The 18,492-nt window shown below is 44.1% G+C and overlaps 1 protein-coding gene across 1 annotated transcript; it reads right to left on the bottom strand.

Moving 5' to 3' along the window:
• Positions 1 to 14,262: 14,262 nt before the first annotated feature.
• LOC133884215 (protein NRT1/ PTR FAMILY 2.3-like) lies at positions 14,263 to 16,667 on the bottom strand. The gene is made up of 4 exons (XM_062323563.1): positions 16,492 to 16,667; positions 16,169 to 16,386; positions 15,500 to 16,056; positions 14,263 to 15,258 (listed from the first exon to the last, which is right to left on the bottom strand). The coding sequence occupies exons 1-4, from the start codon at positions 16,616 to 16,618 to the stop codon at positions 14,448 to 14,450; spliced, it is 1,713 nt and encodes a 570-aa protein (XP_062179547.1). The 5' UTR covers positions 16,619 to 16,667; the 3' UTR covers positions 14,263 to 14,447.
• Between the last annotated feature and the right edge of the window lie 1,825 nt (positions 16,668 to 18,492).

Below are 18,492 nucleotides of genomic sequence, written 5' to 3'. Positions count from 1 at the left end.
TAATTAGAATTCCATTTGGACGGTTCCTCACAATGCCGAGCTGATGCGATGGCACACCGAACGACGCAAGAAAGATGGAATGCTTAGACACCCTGCTAATGGCATGCAATGGAGGAGATTCGATTCGAAATACAAGAAATTCAGAGATGAAGTGAGGAATATAAGGTTCGGGTTAAGCACAGATGGGATGAATCCTTTTGGCAACACGAGAAGTACTCATAGCACTTGGCCCGTGACTCTCTGTATCTACAATCTTCCACCTTGGATGTGCATGAAGCGGAAGTACCTTATGATGCCTCTGCTGATTAGTGGGCCAAATCAACCAGGCAATGATATCGATGTGTACCTCAAACCATTGGTGGAAGATCTTCTTGTACTGTGGAAAGATGGCGTACGGGTATGGGATGAGTACAGACGCGAGAATTTCATCCTGCGCGCGATGCTGTTCGTGACGATCTCAGATTGGCCTGCTCTTGGTAACCTATCAGGGCAGACTGTAAAAGAGTACAATGGATGTGTTCAGTGCTGGGAGGAAACGGAGGGGCAGTGGCTGAAAAATAGCCGAAAAATGATCTTCATAAGTCACCGTAGGTTCCTCCGTCTGAATCACCCATACCATAAGAATAAAAGAGTTTTTGACGGAACAGTGGAGCTTCGTCAAGCTCCGAAGATTCGCAATGGAGAACAGGTATTTAAGATGGTTAAGACACTTAGAGTTGTACTTGGAAAGGGGCCGGGCAGTACAAAAATCCAGGCTGGGCAAAATGCTCTCATGCGGAAAAAGATGTCAATATTTTGGTTGCTGCCTTATTGGAAGTATCTTATGGTCCGACACGCAATCAACGTCATGCACGTGGAGAAGAATGTATTTGATAGCTTGATTGGTACCTTACTAGACATACCCGGTAAAACAAAAGATACACTAAATGCACGGCTGGACCTGGAAGAAATGAATCTCAGGAAGGACCTACACTACATACAATTAGACAACAGCAAAAAGAAACTTCCCACAGCTTGCTACACTATGTGCAAGGAAGAGAAGATCCTCCTGTGTGGTTGCTTGCGTGATGTCAAAGTTCCGACCAGTTACTCCTCCAACATCAGGAGCTTTATAAATATGAAAGATACGAAGTTAGTTGGCATGAAGTCTCATGATTTTCACGTGATGATGACGCAGATGCTTCCAGTTGCAATTCAAGGTATTCTGCCGGATAAGGTCCGAGACCCAATCATTAAGCTGTGTTCGTTCTTCAACGCAATTTCACAGAAGGTCATTGATCCGAACAAACTGGCAAAGCTGCAGGAAGACGTGGTCTATACTATATGTCAGTTTGAGACTATTTTCCCTCCAACATTTTTTGATATAATGCCCCATCTAATTGTTCACATTGTTGGTGAGATAAAGAGCCTTAGCCCCGTGTTTCTGCATCGGATGTATCCTTTCGAAAGGTTCATGGGAGTTTTAAAGAAATATGTTCGTAACTGAGGTCGGCGGGAAGGTTGCATTGCCCAAGGGTGGAGTACGGAGGAGGTCATTAAGTTTTGCATTGACTATATGAAACTGAACGCGATTGGTATGCCTATATCTTGCTATGAGGGGAGGCTAAAGGGGAAAGGGACGATAGGTCATATTTTAATCCATATCAAAGATAGTGCTTCATTCACTCAAGCACACTTCTTAGTTCTGCAACAGGCAGTTGTATTGATCCCGTATTTCAAAATGCACGTGAGCATGCTACGCTCCACAAATCCAACGAAGTCAGATGATTGGACGCAAGAGAGCACAGAGATAATTTCGGTAATTGGTTACGTCAATACATGATGGGTAAGGATACCGACGATGCTCTGTTGGAACTGCTGGCAAATGACCCGTCAACTACGATTCGCACATTCGAAGCATACGAGATTAACGGTACATTTTATACGCGAGCACAAGACAACAAGAGCACTAACCAAAATAGCGGTGCCCGTACTGATGCCTGTGACCGCGCTAGCAACAGGGAGACCTACTATGGATTCATAGAGGAGATTTGGGAACTTGAATATGGCGAGTTGATGGTCCCTCTGTTTCGGTGCCAATGGGTTAGACTCCCAGGGGGAGTCAAGGTCGACAAGTACGGTATGACTACCTTGGACCTCAAACTCGTCAGATACAGAGAACAATCATTCGTGCTTGCCAACGATGTTGCACAAGTCTTCTATGTAAATGACCCAGACCTAGCTAACAAGGAGGAGCGTCATGTGGTTCTTCAAGGAAAAAGAAAGATCGTCGGTGTTGAGAATGTTGTCGATGATGAAGACTGCAACAAATTCGAAGACCTGCCTCCTTTTGGAGAGAATGTCGAACTGTGTCTCATTGATGACACTGCGGAAGCTACCTACATACGCCGCGACCGTAATGAAGCATTAATCGTTTAGTGAAAGCAGCTTTCATGTATTTGGTGAAATTTGTATAATATTTAGGTTAAGCTTTATTTTGTATCAAGAACATGTATGGATGATGTAATAATATGCTTTAATTTATATCGAGTGCATATAGATTTTAAAAGGCCTAAACATTTTTTTGAAATTTTCTAGAATTATTTTTCAACATAAAACAAGTTAAAAAGATTTTATAAAATTTATTTGCATTTTTCTAGAATTAAAACTAATTTATATGCAACAAAGCATATTAAAGCATTTATTTTGTCAAACAAAACATTTTTAAATATACTTCCAGGGAATTTAACAGTTGAAGAATATTTGCTTGGAAAACTAGTATCAGTGCCGGTTCTATATAGTAACCGGCACTGATACTTCAACTATCAGTGCCGATTGTACATATAACCGGCACTGATACTAGTATCAGTACCGGTTACTAACTAGAATCGGCACTAATGCATCTCCTATATTTGTCTCCAACACTTAGTTGCATCCTCATTCCTCTATTCACCCTAGCGTCGCCTCCTCCCGACACCGCCCCGACGCGCCGCCGCCTCCTCCCAATGCCGATTCGTCCCTAGAGCCCTCGCCGCCGTCACCCCCCACGGAGGAGGAGCCGCCGCCGCCCCTGACGCCAACGCCGAGGACCACCTCTCCTGCTCTCCTCCATCCCCTTCAAGCCGGTAAGCACAAGTAAATAATCAAGTAGATCTCCAAATTTTTTTGGCAATTCATTTCCATTTGGAATTGCCATATGCAAAAAATCAAGTAGATCTCCAAATGATTTTTTTGACCATTTATTCATGGATTTTATATTAAACAAAAGCACAAGTAAAGATAGCTCTGATAATTCACACCCTTGCCACAAAGGCTTCTTTGAATCTTTAACCAATTTATAAAATTCTTGTGCTTCCAAATTTGGTCCATACATAGGTGGATTTGGATAATCCGTGCCATCGGTCATAGCTATGTCATCATAAATATGTCGAAATGCATCGTTAATCAATTGATGCATATATGTTGGCATGTCTTCCTTCATTCTAAGAATATAGTTGCTTGTCAGCAGTGTGCTGGACTAAAGGCTCACCGTGAAAGTCCCATTCATCGTAATTCTCAAGTACTCCATGGCAAATCAAATGTGCATAGATCTCATCCCTCGATAGTAGCGTAGTATTCACACATATCTCACATGGATAGTGAATCTTGGTATCTGGTGACTTATCTTTAAATGCAAATTCAAGAAAAGCTTCGACACCGTCGTTGTACTGACTAGATCCTTTAGAACAACGCAAAAGAAGCTTGATGAATCCTATATCCATCATGAAACTATAAAAGGAAACTATTTTTAATTCTGTTGTAAGTAAATAACACTGCAAGTTTCTATGTATTTATTTCCATCATACAGATCTCACAAGAACATGATTTTGATTACTGAATGTCTTCAAGTTAAATTACCACAACTAATTTGCCAAAGGCAGCACATTAAAAGATTCCAACCTGAAATTGTAAAAGGCCAATGAATAGTCACAAGTACTAGTGAAGGTTAGTCGACAAGAAATACACACTAAACGATCTGCTATAAAGTGCTCAATAATGATAGAATGATCGCAGACATACCACTGAACAATTTGATAAATTCGTGGAAACATGATTAGGAGATATGCATCAAACAAAATTTTCAAGATAGTCAAAAGTATATTACTCCTACTCTAGTTGAGAAAAACATTCTACAAATGCATATAGAACAATCAAAAATAAATTTGTGTTTCATGCCTACTAAATACGAATAGGATGGATGATGTCATACCTTAGTTTTCTCTATATCTTAGTCTTCTCAAAACCTTTTTCTTGTCTTAAACATAAAATCGGTCAATCCCAAAAATCCTAGCTGTGTCACTGCTATTTCATTTGTAGGAACATAAAATCGGTCAATCTAGACCTTAACATCCTCTTAGTTTGTTGAAACTTTTGATAGATCTAATTACTAGTTCTTTGAAGTGCACTATAATATAGTTTCATATTACTGCATTACTAAGCTTTTCCGTGTGTATCAATTTTAGTCATTGGCTCAGTAATGCAGTTTCAGATTCTAGCATTTACGTTTCTGTTGTTTTTTTCTATAGAAAGATGTTATTGTTTTTTTCTAGCATGTTGTTTTTTCTATAGAAAGATGTTATTGTTTTTTCTACATGAGCAATCTGGGACTAAACTTGAAACACACACTTGGCGTTTGCCAATTAAAAATCAGAACTGGAATAAAGCAACCAAGCTATTTTGCTTCAATAGTTGTTCTGTTAGTTCTATGGGAGTTATGAAGTTAATATCTGCTTAACATGAGTTTTCATCTTGAACTTGTATATGTTTTGCAGAGTGCATTAAATGTTATTGGGCAAACCATCTAAAAATTGATACTTTGCTTCCTAAAGTTTCTCATAGTGATACATGAAGACTGACCTCTTGGTGTGGGAAAATACTTCCATGAAATAATAAACTTATCTTCGTCGATCTAATACTCAAGGATTAGCTACTTATATAATCTGAACTGGAGTAGTTGTTTTCACCTTCTGACAATTTCCTATGAAATATATGTGGGCCAAGTTTATTGTAATCCTCCAAGCTATGGGCAGTGGTCATCACATGGACACTGTTGTGGTGTGCAAGACTAACAAATATTTGAACATATTTCTGGCTCATACACCAAAATTTGAATTGATTGTATTTCATTTACTCATGATACCATAAAGAAGATCCTGTTGCATAATTTTCATTTGTGAATGAATTATTATGTTTTAACTGAAAGCGATGATATAGTTGTAGAACAATGACTGATGGTTGGGCGTGGACCATCGAAAAGATCGATGATTTAATTGTAGACCTAAGGAAGATGGCTAATGAAAGCTTCGATCCCTGTTCGTGCAAGTGCTCTATGGATGCGAACCGGCTTATACTCCAACTTGAGGAGGTAGTGAGCAGGCTTCAGAAGTTGTCCATTCAATCAGCCGAGTTGCTGGACCGTCAAGATGTGTTGGCCACCTTGAGGGCGATGATGTGGATTCTAGCGTGGACCCGAACGACGTGGTTCCTTATGACTACATTGAGAGCGATGATGTTGGCCACATTGAGGGCGATGAGTACTGGTGGTTGCCGAGTGATGATAGCGACGAGTAGTTTGAATGTATAATGCTTGTATGGACCTGATTATTATGTGTTATGTACTCTGGTCATGAACACTTGCATAACTAAAACTGATGTATATTGTACTTATGGACCTGATCAATATGTTGTACTTTTGCATTTCTGTGTGCCTTATGCCCTTGCATTTTACGTCCATTTCTCCTCATTTCTTCTATGTTCCAGTATAGCATTCGGTTTTAGATTATCTCTAAATCAAGTGCTTCTTGTGTCTAAAATGTTGATGTAGGAATGACACGTACGAAATCCAACCACCGTGCATGGCCCCGTCCCATCCCCCCTACGATACAAGGTCCCTCAGGTCCAGCACCAACCTCAGTACATGATGAGCTTGCTAACATGGAGCCAGACCAGACATGGGGCGGTAGCCCGAGGTTGTACTTGAACATGGAACGGTTTGAGTTGGAGACAGCCGTTGAGGCTGCGCAGGGCACGGCCGAAGGTGATGCACCGGAGGGTCAGATCGACCCTGATGCTGATGCTCTGGAGGGTGACGAGATGACAGGAGAAGAGAGGAGTGGATGAGGTCCCAACAGGATGCCCGAGGGACGTTTCATCTTCGCGGAAGTCAATGCAGTCGGGGAGCCCACGAGACCAAAAGTTGTTCTGGGCCTGTACAAGACAGCAATTGGGTGTCTGGTGAGAGACCATGTCGCAGTCACATACAAAACTTGGAGAGGCAGATGGGATGACATGTGGGTGGTTCCCGAAAACATCAAGGATCTTATGTGGGGTAAGTTGTTGGCAAAGTTTGAGTTCCCTGAAGGATGCAGCATGGCCAAAGCGAAGAGTCGTACCCTATCAACAATGGCCATCGCGTTCAAGAATTTCAAGGGTAAGCTGTGGAGAAATTATGGTTTGGTGGGCCGGACACCAAATGGGACCATTGTCCGACAGTTCAACCATTATGGAATGATTTCATAGAGCACAAGCGGTCAGAGGAAGCACAACGACTAAGTGAGATCAACAAAGTCAACTCCCAGAAGAACGTGTACCCCCACAGAACTGGCTTGCATGGGTACATGAGGAAATATGATGAGTGGGATGAGATGGAAGAACAGGTAACCCGCAGTGGTGCCACACCTCAGATGGCCCCCTGGATTGAACGAGCGAAGCACTATCTGTACGCGAGAGGGGTGACCTTGGCGGCAGATGGCAGTCTGAACTTCAAAAGCGACAGAGAATAGGAAGTGATGCAGAGAATTGTAGATGCTCACGACCAGCTAACCTTGGCACTGGGAATAAAGAAGCACCCAGATTGCACCAGAGGCAAGGGTGTGGTGCCCTGGAAAGAGGGATTCCCAAAATCCGCCGAAAGTTATAGGAGTCGGAAGAGAAGGAGAGAAGAGTTGGAAGAGATGCTGGCTGTAGTGCGACAAGAACATGTGCAAGAGCGTTAGATGACAGACGCCAAAATCAGAGAAATCAAAGAATCATTTCAGCAAGGAATCAGGCAGCAGCAAGGTGAAAAAAATGTTGTGAGCCCTAGTGGTCATCGGAGCAGCTGCGCATCTGCGGAGTTTGGAGAAGAAGAATTAGCCCGTTTCCCCATGGACGACATCACAGAAAGCAAGGTGTGCAAGCTTGTAGTGCCCATCATGAACATTACCATCACGGTGGCTATGGGGCAGGTCAACCAATGCGTCGAAGGGGCTCTCTTCAACGATCTCCCGATACCATGGGGATACACTAAGATCCACGTGGACTCCGTGTGAAAGCCGTACCGTAAGATTGACATGGATTACCCCGGAAAGACGGGTTTCAAGAGGCTCGGATCAAACGTGGGTGGCTCTGTTCTGTGGCACAAGCGCTACATATTGTTTGAAGATGAGGCAGACGAGTCGCCTGATGCGGAGTCGGACCCAGCACACAGAAGAGATCCAACTCCTCCACGGTCGCCGCCAGTGCCACCGTCACCAGGAACAGATCCAACTCCTCCACTATCACCGCCACTGCTACCGTCACCGAGAAGAGAGCCGACTCTTCCCCCACGCAAGTCACCAACAAGAGAGTCAACTCCTCCCCCTCCAAAGTCAGCAACAGTGCCACCAAGGGAGCCAACACCTCCCCCTCCGAAGTCAGCACCAGTGCCTCCAGGAGAGCCGACTCCTCTTCCTCCGAAGTCAGCAACAGTGCCACCAAAATTGCCAACTCCTCCTCCGAAGCTGACAACACGCTCTAAGTCTAAGAAGGCGGCAGGACCTAAGAAGTTGCCTTATGAAAGAACTACAGAGGAAAATAGAGCGATAGTGAACGCCGAAGTCAAGAAATTATTTAAAAAGCGAGAGCCTGAGAAGAAAAAACCACTCACTGCAGAAACAAAAAAGTTTCTCTTGACGCTGAGCAACTGCTATGGCTAAGCGTCAATCAGACTACAAGCATATCAAAGGAAAGAAATCCTTGAGGTAGGCTTCTATCGACCAGGTATGAGAAGAACAACAACTAGAAAGATTCCTTAAGGATGCCAATATGACAAGAGAGCAATTTTTTAATGAGTCTGTGGCACCCAAAGCAGTCGAGAGATGATAATTTAAGCTGGGCGAACTGTTGGTCGCATTGGACGAGTAGGCCAAACTGATATATCAACTTCGAAAATTTCATGCATGGTATATGAATGAGTCGAAGGAGGGTAAGTAATGTTTCGAGGTCAGAGTCAAGGAACAAGATCTCCTCCAGAGGGATGACAGTATTTTTATATTCTTCGAGGAAATGTACCGACTGTACCAGCATGATGCCCTCGACGTGTCTATCTTGAGTTGTTGGACTCTGTAAGTGTCGTATACGTATAATTCATAATATACATTTATGTACCATTGTATTGAATCTCTTAACTTATTCGTTGTGTAGAATGGAGGTACAAAGATGCACGAAGGAGTGCATCATGCATGTGGGATTCATCGACCCACATCTTGTCAACCCGACAATGATGAAATCTGCCAACCTAAAAAAAACCGAGGACTATGTATTGAAGTGTCTTCTGGAGCTACAATTGAAGAAATACATACTTTTACCCTATCACTGGGGGTACATGTTTCTACTCTTTTTGAGTAATACATCGTTAGAAATTAGGACCAACTAACCTATGGTGACCTATGTGCAGTTTTCATTGGATCCTCCTTGTCATCTAGTCAGATATTAGCAAGATCTTTATTTTCAACTCACAAAATAATCCGAAAGAAACCTACCAACCCGTCATTGACTTGCTACAAAGGTAAAAACTGACCATTTCGTTACTACTCTTGTAATATTTGATTTGATTGAATCTAAGTCTACTTACAGTAATAATCACACACATATAGAGTGTACCCGCGATACACCAAGAAAAACGTTAGATACAGGCCATACACGAAAGAATGGACAGACCGACATGGCTTTCCTTGTAGGAAGCAAGGTCCAGACAATAATTTATGTGATTTTTATGTAATGGAATTCATGCACAACTTCAACAGAGAGGATTCGATCCTGCCGGAAGATCCTGTGGTAGGCGGTATACATATTGATGACTAATTTTTAGGTTCGATACGCCAAAATCATATGTATTGATTTCTTCAATTCTTGAAATTGCAGATCCTCAACTGTCCAAAGAACTTCTCATGCCTCATGAAATCAATGCACTTCAAGAACAACTTGTCGGGTTTATCAATGACGAAATCATTAATCCAACCGGCGAGTTTCATGAAATTGGATCGTCTTTCTCGTTACCTTCAACCCATAAGAAAGGGCAGAGTTTAGACCCATCGATTCACAAGAAATCTTAAACTCCATAAGATTATTATAATGAAACTTGATATGTATGCGGTGTATAATATTGTGATGAGACTTGATGTTTTATAAATAAATTTTATATGTGCTTGTGTATATATGCTGTGGTGAAACTTGATATGTATGCGTGTCTATTGCCGGCAACGTCCAAAATTTGAAAATAGCACGGTACTAGCGGCAACCGCCACATTTTTTAAAAAGAAGGCGGGAAACAACTATCGGTGTCGGTTGGTAACAAACAACCGGCACTGATAGGTGCACTATCAGTGTCGGTTGGTAACAAACAACCAGCACTGATAGGTGCACTATCAGTGCCGGTTCTCACCTCTAACCGGCACTGATAGTGATTTCCAGTGCCGGTTCCATATCCGGCACTAATAGTCACTGACTATCAGTGCCGGTTCAGAAACCGACACTAATCACATTTTTGAACCGGCACTGATCACCTGTTCTGCAGTAGTGTCATGTTTATCTCTAACGCTATGGAGTCCGACTAGTGTTAAACCTTCTATCTCTAACACACACGATCAATCCCAGCCGAACCTAACTCAAACAAAAGTCCAACTCTATCTCCAACATTCCTCCGGTTGATCTCCTATCATATGACATCCAACCCAATCTACATCTGAGAAAGCACTTACTAGCATGGAGGGCGATCGAACAATTCTCAACCTTAGGCCAATTGTATATCTTAGATATCCAAAAATTCTTTTAACTGTTGTCCAATGTTGAGTAGTAGCACTACACCAAAACATCTCATCAGTGCCGGTTCTAAAACCTCATTAGTGCCTGTTCCAATACCTCATTAGTGCTAGTTTCGGAACTGACACGCTATTATTGGCACTGATAGTCGGAGACCATCAGTGCCGGTTTTGAAACCGGCACTGATGTGGTTTTCCAGGAACAAGAAAAAGGAGAAAATGGGCAGCAGGAGCGGCATCCGAGCCGGCTTGGAATAGAGCCAGCTCAAATGCTGCTCTCGTCACCGCTCCCCCGTCGCCACTTCCACCGTGGCTCCACCGTCGGCACTGTCGCAACCACCGAGGATGCTGCTGCTGCGGATCCTTGCTCCGTCCTGCACAAATAAAACACGAGGCATGAAGGCTGCCGCCACAGAAACCGTTCGCGCCATCGGCAGCTACACGAGCTACGCGGAGTATTAAGGCGGTTTTATTTGCAATATTTGCTTTGGGTCCGTGTTCAATAATTTCAGTTCACAAGTTTGCATTCCCAATTTGGATTGCTGCCTCTTGAATTATCATTCCTCTTAAACTATCGAGTGTCTTCACTTCAGCGTAATTTATTTCTTGGTCTATTTGTTTTATAATATCTTCCAATTGTCTTACCTAGAGTATAATAAGAACCTGTGTTATTGATCACCTTTGTTGCTACATAGTAGCAACAGTTCTCTTCGTAATGTCCCCCCATCCGCCCCCCCCCCCCCCCCGGGAAAGAAATTGTGGTTAGTTCATCAATTTGTTAGTTTGACAGGGTGTGGTGTGCTAATTCGCTATTTTCTATTGAAGTCACCCTTCAGTGTGCCCAAGAAGGTTATGTACACAATCCGGACCAAAATAAACTCAAAGTAGTACCAATATACTTCCATCAGTTCAGCCCACTGAGACACGAATTACCACGGGTCACTGGGCCTACTAGACCGGTGCGTTTAAAAGTGTTCTATTCAATAACCATGTATTATCAGTATTTGATTCTGGGAAAATATTGAACAACCTTCTTCTATTTAACTCTAGCGACGAGGGCTATCAGGCCACGCCATCTTTCTAGTTTCATATGTTTTTTGTTCCATCCTATGTTTTCACCAGGTATTTTTTCTTTGCGACCATATTTTGACTAGTATTTGTGCACGCATAACACATGAACACTGCATTATTTCTCAATCTTTTAACGCAGACCCAAGAACAGAACGTGGCACAGGTGGGTTGGCCTGCTCTAGGATTGGTGACAAGCTAGAGACCAGCAAACAAGAGAACAGAATCAAGGATTCGCCCCTTGTAAACAGCGGCTATTGAAACCCACTGGACGTCTATGATGCTGCTAAGCAGAGGGTGGCAGATTGCTGGTGGTCGCATGCTATTCCTAACATGATCTCGCTAGAAAGTGCGGTCATCTCCGGCGACATCAACATGGTCCCCGGCAGGTTAACACAAACTAGCGTGATTTTGAGTAAACCTGGATTTTTTTTAGGTTTCTCTCCTCAGCAAGTTCTCTTTCCTCTGTGCTATCTATCTTCATTGTTTGCACGTTTTAGCATCAAATTTTGAAAATTACCTCAAAGATGTGTAAACTGGCCAGTTTTTGAAATTGGACCTAGACTTACTACAGAGTCTTATCAAGACTGAGCCGTGTATGGCGATATGCCTTTTTTTCTTAAAAAATTCCTCTTGTAATAACTCGTATTGCACACTGGACATCTATCCAAGGCTTCGTACTCTTTACGGTAGAGGATACAGTGGTTCGGACATGTATGTATTTTTTTGCACATCCAATGACAACGGGCAGATAAGCTTCTTCGCCAGATAAGTGGTGGTGGGCAAGGAGTTAGGCTTCGGAAGCATGTTTGCCAAGTGACTCAACAGATTCGAGAAACTTTGGTCGGACCATCCATTGCTGGCCTTCAACCTTAGAAGTTCAAGCACCGAATGCAACACCGTAAACTCCTTATCACAACCCTTCGATTCCTCATACAAAAGTTCCTTCGATGCTTTTTTTAACGCCTCGAAATTATCTAAAACTCTCGTGTCCCTTAAAACATGCGGTTCTGCGTGGTGCAGCATTTCCTCCAGATCAAAGTCAGCATCATCATCCAGATCAAAATCGGCATCATCATCCATCATAACATCAGTGTCGCCTTCGACTGCTCCCTCATCATCACCATCTACTTGATCAGCAGCGATATCCTGGTTTGGTTTGCTTGTACGTTGTTCGCCGTAATTGGACCAACATTTATAATCCTCAACAAACCTCTCAAGATCAAGTGTGATTTGATTATACTTGATTTGTCCCACAATTTCTGGTTCTTGCAGTCAGAACATGGACAGTATATTTCCTTTGTCTTCTTAATTAAAACGTCCTTCTCTACGACTTCAATAAAAACAGAGTCCTTTGATGTATGTTTCTCCATATTTTGGCGCATTATACATCCATGCTCTGTCTATCTTTAACTTCAACCACAAAATTAGATACATTAATTAGTTAAATAATTAATTTGAAAATTAGAATTAAAAAGATTTTTTTAAAAAAAACAAAAATATGAGCTTGTTATGATTATAATATATCTACACAATTGAATCTACATTAACGTAAATTTATGACTCAAAATAATGTGAATTCATTACTCTCTCTCCATCTCGCTCTCCCTCTCCCTAGATCTAGAGAAAAAATCCCCATTCATGATGAAACCTCCTAAGACTAAAAACATCACATTCTAGCTACATTTTTAAAATATAATACTAAAATTATGTGAATCTACACAATTAAATCAATACTGCAACAAATTTGAGCTAATTTGATGATCTAAATGGCAAGAACCATGAGCATCTCTAGATCACATTGAAACTCTAATTTAGCCTTAAATCTAAATCTAAACTTCAAAAAAATGCAAGCTAGGGGTGAAATATACCTACCTTATTTGGCTCCTCCAAGAAAATCAAAAGCAAAACCTTCCCCACCTATTTTCCAAATCGGCCGCCACAGTAAATGCTTACTGTTTCGAACAGTAAGTCTGTCTGAATGGAGCTGGCCGAGAAGAAGGAGTATTTATAGATTATTTGCATAGGCGGTCGACATAAGAATCCGTCTATGAAAACTAATTTACACAGGCGGTTCCTAATATGCACCGCCTGTGCAAATGACATCTATTTTCACAGGCGGTTGACATAAGGAACCGCCTGTGAAAATTACTTTTCACAGGCGGTTCTCAGCCGCACGAGACCGTAGCCACTTTCTCAGACAGTTCGTAGGAAGAACTGCCTGTAGAAATGAAACCTAGGTGTCTCGGAAACTAGATTTTATAGTAGTGGTTGCTGTTTCTATTTTACTGTGAACTAGTAGGAATATGAGTGGCAATTACATACTATGATGAAATCAGACTGCATAGATAGATGTGAGCTATTAGGCTAATTCTTTTTTCATTCTTACAACCAACTGGTATCAGCTTGATCACAGTGGCGATAGACCTATGAAACCGATGAAAGTGCAGTTGATGAACCGCCGAAGTGCGAGAACAAACAATACGAAGGGTCTGGATCCTGGCAGCAGGATGAAGGGTGGATCTCTTCGAATGCTGTGTCGCTCTGCCCCTCTTTTAACTCTAAACTTCTAGTGTCAGGATGGGGACGAAGGGTCGGTCCCATAACACTGTGCAAATTGTGTCTGTTTGTTGAATGTAAGGGAAGTTGCCATGTGTGTTCCTTCTATTAACGGATGCATTCTTGTATTTTCGATTATTTATCAACCCCGAGAGACTTACCACCTATCCTGTTGGCCCAGAGCCTTTGAGAAAGGTTTGCTGAAGCTATGTATAAGGCTTACAAGACGGTAATCTTTTAACTTCGTTTGGATTCTTTTTTCTTGGGCAGCAAAATATGGAGGCCCTCCTTAACAAGATGGAAGCTGCGACTGTCCAGAGGTGATAAAGCCTGAAAGGTCGCATAATGTAAGGTTCGATGATTGACCAAGCAGTTTTGTCTGAAGGCATGTCTCGAATTATTTTTCAGACATTCACCTATGATAATGGTTGATCAGGATCACTGAGATCAACCATTGGAAGCTCTAGTGTAGCAAAGGACAGTAGTGTGATTTCAGTTTACTTGACCCAGGATACTGCCGTAATAATCAAAGATATGCCACTTTGTGTGGCATCCAAGAGGCGAGGAACAGATCAATGCATTTGTCTCATAATATCTTATTGCACAGCTTGATTTCTTCATAGCTTAAGTCTGACACGAAACATTTGTTCAGTACGCCACCGTACAACACACAGGATCCAAATACAAGTAACTGGCCAGAATGCAGCGAGTGATGCCTGATGGTCCTGATCTTGACATCTTCCGTTACTTGCCGACGTTCTGGTACTTGTACAACCTCGCACATAGCAGGTAGTACCCGAAGTTGACGGACACTAGCACGGCGAGCAGCCAATAGAAGTTCTCCAGCCTGGAAGCGTTCATGTTGTCCGGCAGCCACGCCGTGGTGTGCCGGACGATGCCGACGAGGGCCGTGCTCAGGTAGAACCCAAGCGCGACGATCATGGCGACCATGCCTGTGGCTGTGTTCTTTAGGGACGGCGGGAACTCCTGGTAGTAAAGCGTCACCTGCCCGGGGAAGTGCAGAGCCTCGCCGGCACCGGACACCGCGAAGGGCAGGACCAGCCACATGGCCGACAGCGGTGACACCCACCCCGGGTTGTCCTCCTCGCCGTGCGCGCGCACGGTAGCCAGGCGCCGGCGCTCGATGACGGCGGACGCGGCCATGCTGACGACAGTGAGCACGTGGCCCGCGCCGATGCGCTGCAGCGACGTGGGATTGTGCCCCGTGAGGCGCCGCCACAGCGGGAGGAGGACGCGGTCGAGGAGGCCGAGGGAGACGACGACGGCAATGAAGCACCCTACGATCATGGAGCCCGCCGGCACGGTGAAGCGGCCGACGGCGCGGTCCATGGCGAGCGCCTGCAGGATGGTGAAGTTGATCTGCACGCCGATGGAGACGCTGAGGAAGATGGCCGCGCTCCAGAGCGGCAGGATGCGGAGCACCGCCTTGAAGTCCTCCACTTGCTGCACCGTGCAGATGCGCCACGGCCGGGCGACCAACCCGTCCGCGGCGATGACGTCGCCGTCGGTGATCAGTGCAGCGCGGTTCAGGAAGCTACAATTAATTGCTGGTGATGTCATGGCCAGTGTTACTCAAACAAAAGGATTAAACTAAAGTAATCAACTTTGCTTGACTACATTGAGACTTAGGTTGTGTTATCTTTGAAATTAGATGCTAATATAATGATACTTCAATTACCTATCAATTGCCTATCCTTGTCTAAAGTTTATTATTCTTTCATCATCATGCATGACATTGTACCGGATATGCAAATTAAAGGCACAATTTTTCTTACCAAAAGCCGTCGCTTGGAGCAAGATTATCGTCGCGAGTCTTGCCGTCGCCGTCACTGTTCCGTAGTCCGTGGTAAAACTTCAACTCCTCTGACGTAGCCACGTTGACCTTCCTCTTCATGGCGGCGGCGACGGCCACCCTCGCGAGCCCCGTGAACGGGCTGCCCAGCACAGCTGGCCGGCGGTAGTACCGCGTGCCGAGGAGCAGCGCCGCGAGCCCGACCACGGCGGCAGCGCCGGAGATGCCGAACCCCAGCGTCCACGACACCGAGTCCTGGATGTACACGATGACCGTGGAGCCGAGCACGGAGGAGGCGTAGAAGAAGATGAAGAACCAGTTGAAGAGCACGTCGCGGTCGGCCGCGGCGTCGAACTGATCCGCGCCCATTGTCGCCTGGTTGAACCGCGAGCCCGCGGCGCTCACGCACATCAAGAACACGCCGGCGTACAGCGCCGCCATCTGCCCCGCCGAGGCCGGCTGGCACGGGCTGGCGCCCAGCTGGCACGACGCCGGCCGGAGGCCCCGCAGGCTCGCGGTGAGCGTGAACACGACCAAGGCCTGTGCGCACGCATTAGTCAAGCACGATAGTTAGGACGGCACGATCCGATCGATATGAGCTCTTGTGTACGAATACGTACGGGGTACGTACGTGAACCAACTAACTACTCACCAGGACGGAGAAGAACATGGAGACCGCGACGATTGGGTAGCAGCCGAAGAAAGCATCGGCGACGATGGCTCCGGCCACCGGTGCCAAGCTCAGGCAGCCGGAGATGATGTTGGAGATTTGAGCCGCGTCGACGCTTGGCACGTTGTACTCCTTTATCAGGTAGACCACTAGGTTGCTCAACGCGCCGCTCGTCGCCACACCCAGCCCCAGCATCGCCACTGAACCATGCATGTCATGTCATACACACACGCACGTAAATGTAACACATATTCCTCAAGTTCCAACAAGCAACAGGCACACGAGAGAGAGAGAGAGAGAGAGACCTCCGAGGAAAGGGAAGGTGATCCATCCACCCTTCCTCCTGGGATCGCCGTTCTGCTGCAGGGACTCGTGATCGACGGCGAGGTTACGGGGAGGCGGAGGTTCTTGCGACCTGCCGTTCGCTTCCATACCGCTGAATCTTCCTATGGCGTTGAGTACCTGCAATGATTGAGATGGCTAGAACGTGGCCATGGCACTAAAGTAACACTTATTTATAAGCAAGTGTGGGAACTCAGAAGTCAGTGTGATAGTACTCCGTAGATCATTGTGTCCCCTGCTGATGAGTAGTAAACGATGGATCCACTATGTGATCTACTGTGTGAAAAATGAATAAGGGTGACGGATGATAATCGTTATAGGTGATGGGTACTGTACCTGATACTTATAACACATCACTAATGATATGTAATAAGTGATGGGTAAGGACCCGTCACCAATAAGATCATTGGTGACGGGTCAACACTCATGACTTGTTTGTGACTCGTCACTTATGACTGATATATAGTTTTCACGTTTTTTAAACACGAAAAAAAATTAAAAAAATATTTTTCACCCAAGCCCATCCAACTCAGGCCTATCATCACTCACCACGTGTTTCTACCTATTTTTCAGGCTGTTTTTAGAATGTACGTTCCGTGGGAATCGAACTCGCGACGGCCTCTCGCGCGCGTAGCTTCCTAACCACCTCAACCTCGCGTGCGTCCTGAAAGGACTCGGATAAAAGATCATTTTAACTATTTTACCGAGGATCATAAGTGATGGGTCACAACCCGTCACTTTTTACAAGTCATAAATGACAAGTCACAGTTATAACCCATCATCAATGTTAATTTTACAATAGACATAAAATCCAGTTGACTCGGAGTGCCTTCGGTTAAATGGTCATAATTTTTGCATACGGACTCCGATTTCAATATTTTTTGACTCTATAGACATCTACAGAAAAAGTTTCATCCGTTTCTCCGCGATGTTGTCAGGTTCAGTGATTTTTTTGAGGCCTAAAACGGCTTGGAAGATTGAGTTCTCGCCTCCGAAAGTTTCTGCACCATTTTCGGAACGAGCGTTTTTGTCCATAGCCGTTACCCCTTGCATCAAACTTGAGCAGAAATATACAATGATTCATATTCTAGTGCTTCTGAAGTGAGAAAAAATAAGAGAAAAATAAAATAAAAATAATTTTTTAATGTTTGGATCATTTTCTGTATTTCTGAATAACGTCACTTATGACAGGCCTATGAGACCCGTCACCGATGAGTTAGTTATTGGTGACCCGTCAAAACTTGACTCGTCACCAATGACTAGCCTATGACGACCTGTGAGTGATGAGTCGTCATTGTTGACGGGTCAAGTTTTCACCCGTCACCAATGACTGGATTAGTGACGGGTCACAACTACGACGCATCACTTTTATCATAAGTGACGGATCATATGTAGTGTCTCCTTTGTCTGTTTTTTCACGTAGTGATCAGAGTTGGTCACCTCATCGGCCCATATGTCCCTTTTCAAAGGACAAACGCTGGTGGGGGTTCAATTGACTTTTAGTATTAGCTGTAAACTTGTCTAATCTATCAGGAAGCATTGTCGCCTCGTAATGTATTTATAGAGCTGCAAAAATGCAGCAAAGGTTACAGATTCGGAATACAACTTCATCCGGCTGGTTTTGATCATATGCGATAATAAACAGATGAACTCATGTTTGTCTCTAATGCTATGGAGTCCGACTAGTGTTAAACCTTCTATCTCTAACACACATGATCAATCCCAGCCTAACCTAACTCAAACCAAAGTCCAACTCTATCTCCAATATTCCTCCTCAATCATAACTTACCTAAATTAAGATTGTGTTTAAACTCTTCTAGACCTCAAGCTGATAATGATTTAGTGAATCCATCCGCCACTTGATCTCCTGTTGCTACGAATTGAATTTCCAATAACTTCTGTGAAACCCTCTCGCTGACAAAATGATAATCTACCTCAATGTGTTTAATTCTTGCATGAAAAAT

This window comes from Phragmites australis, chromosome 11, assembly GCF_958298935.1.
Source record: "Phragmites australis chromosome 11, lpPhrAust1.1, whole genome shotgun sequence".
NCBI lineage: Eukaryota > Viridiplantae > Streptophyta > Magnoliopsida > Poales > Poaceae > Phragmites > Phragmites australis.
This window is presented reverse-complemented; position numbering and strand designations above follow the sequence as displayed.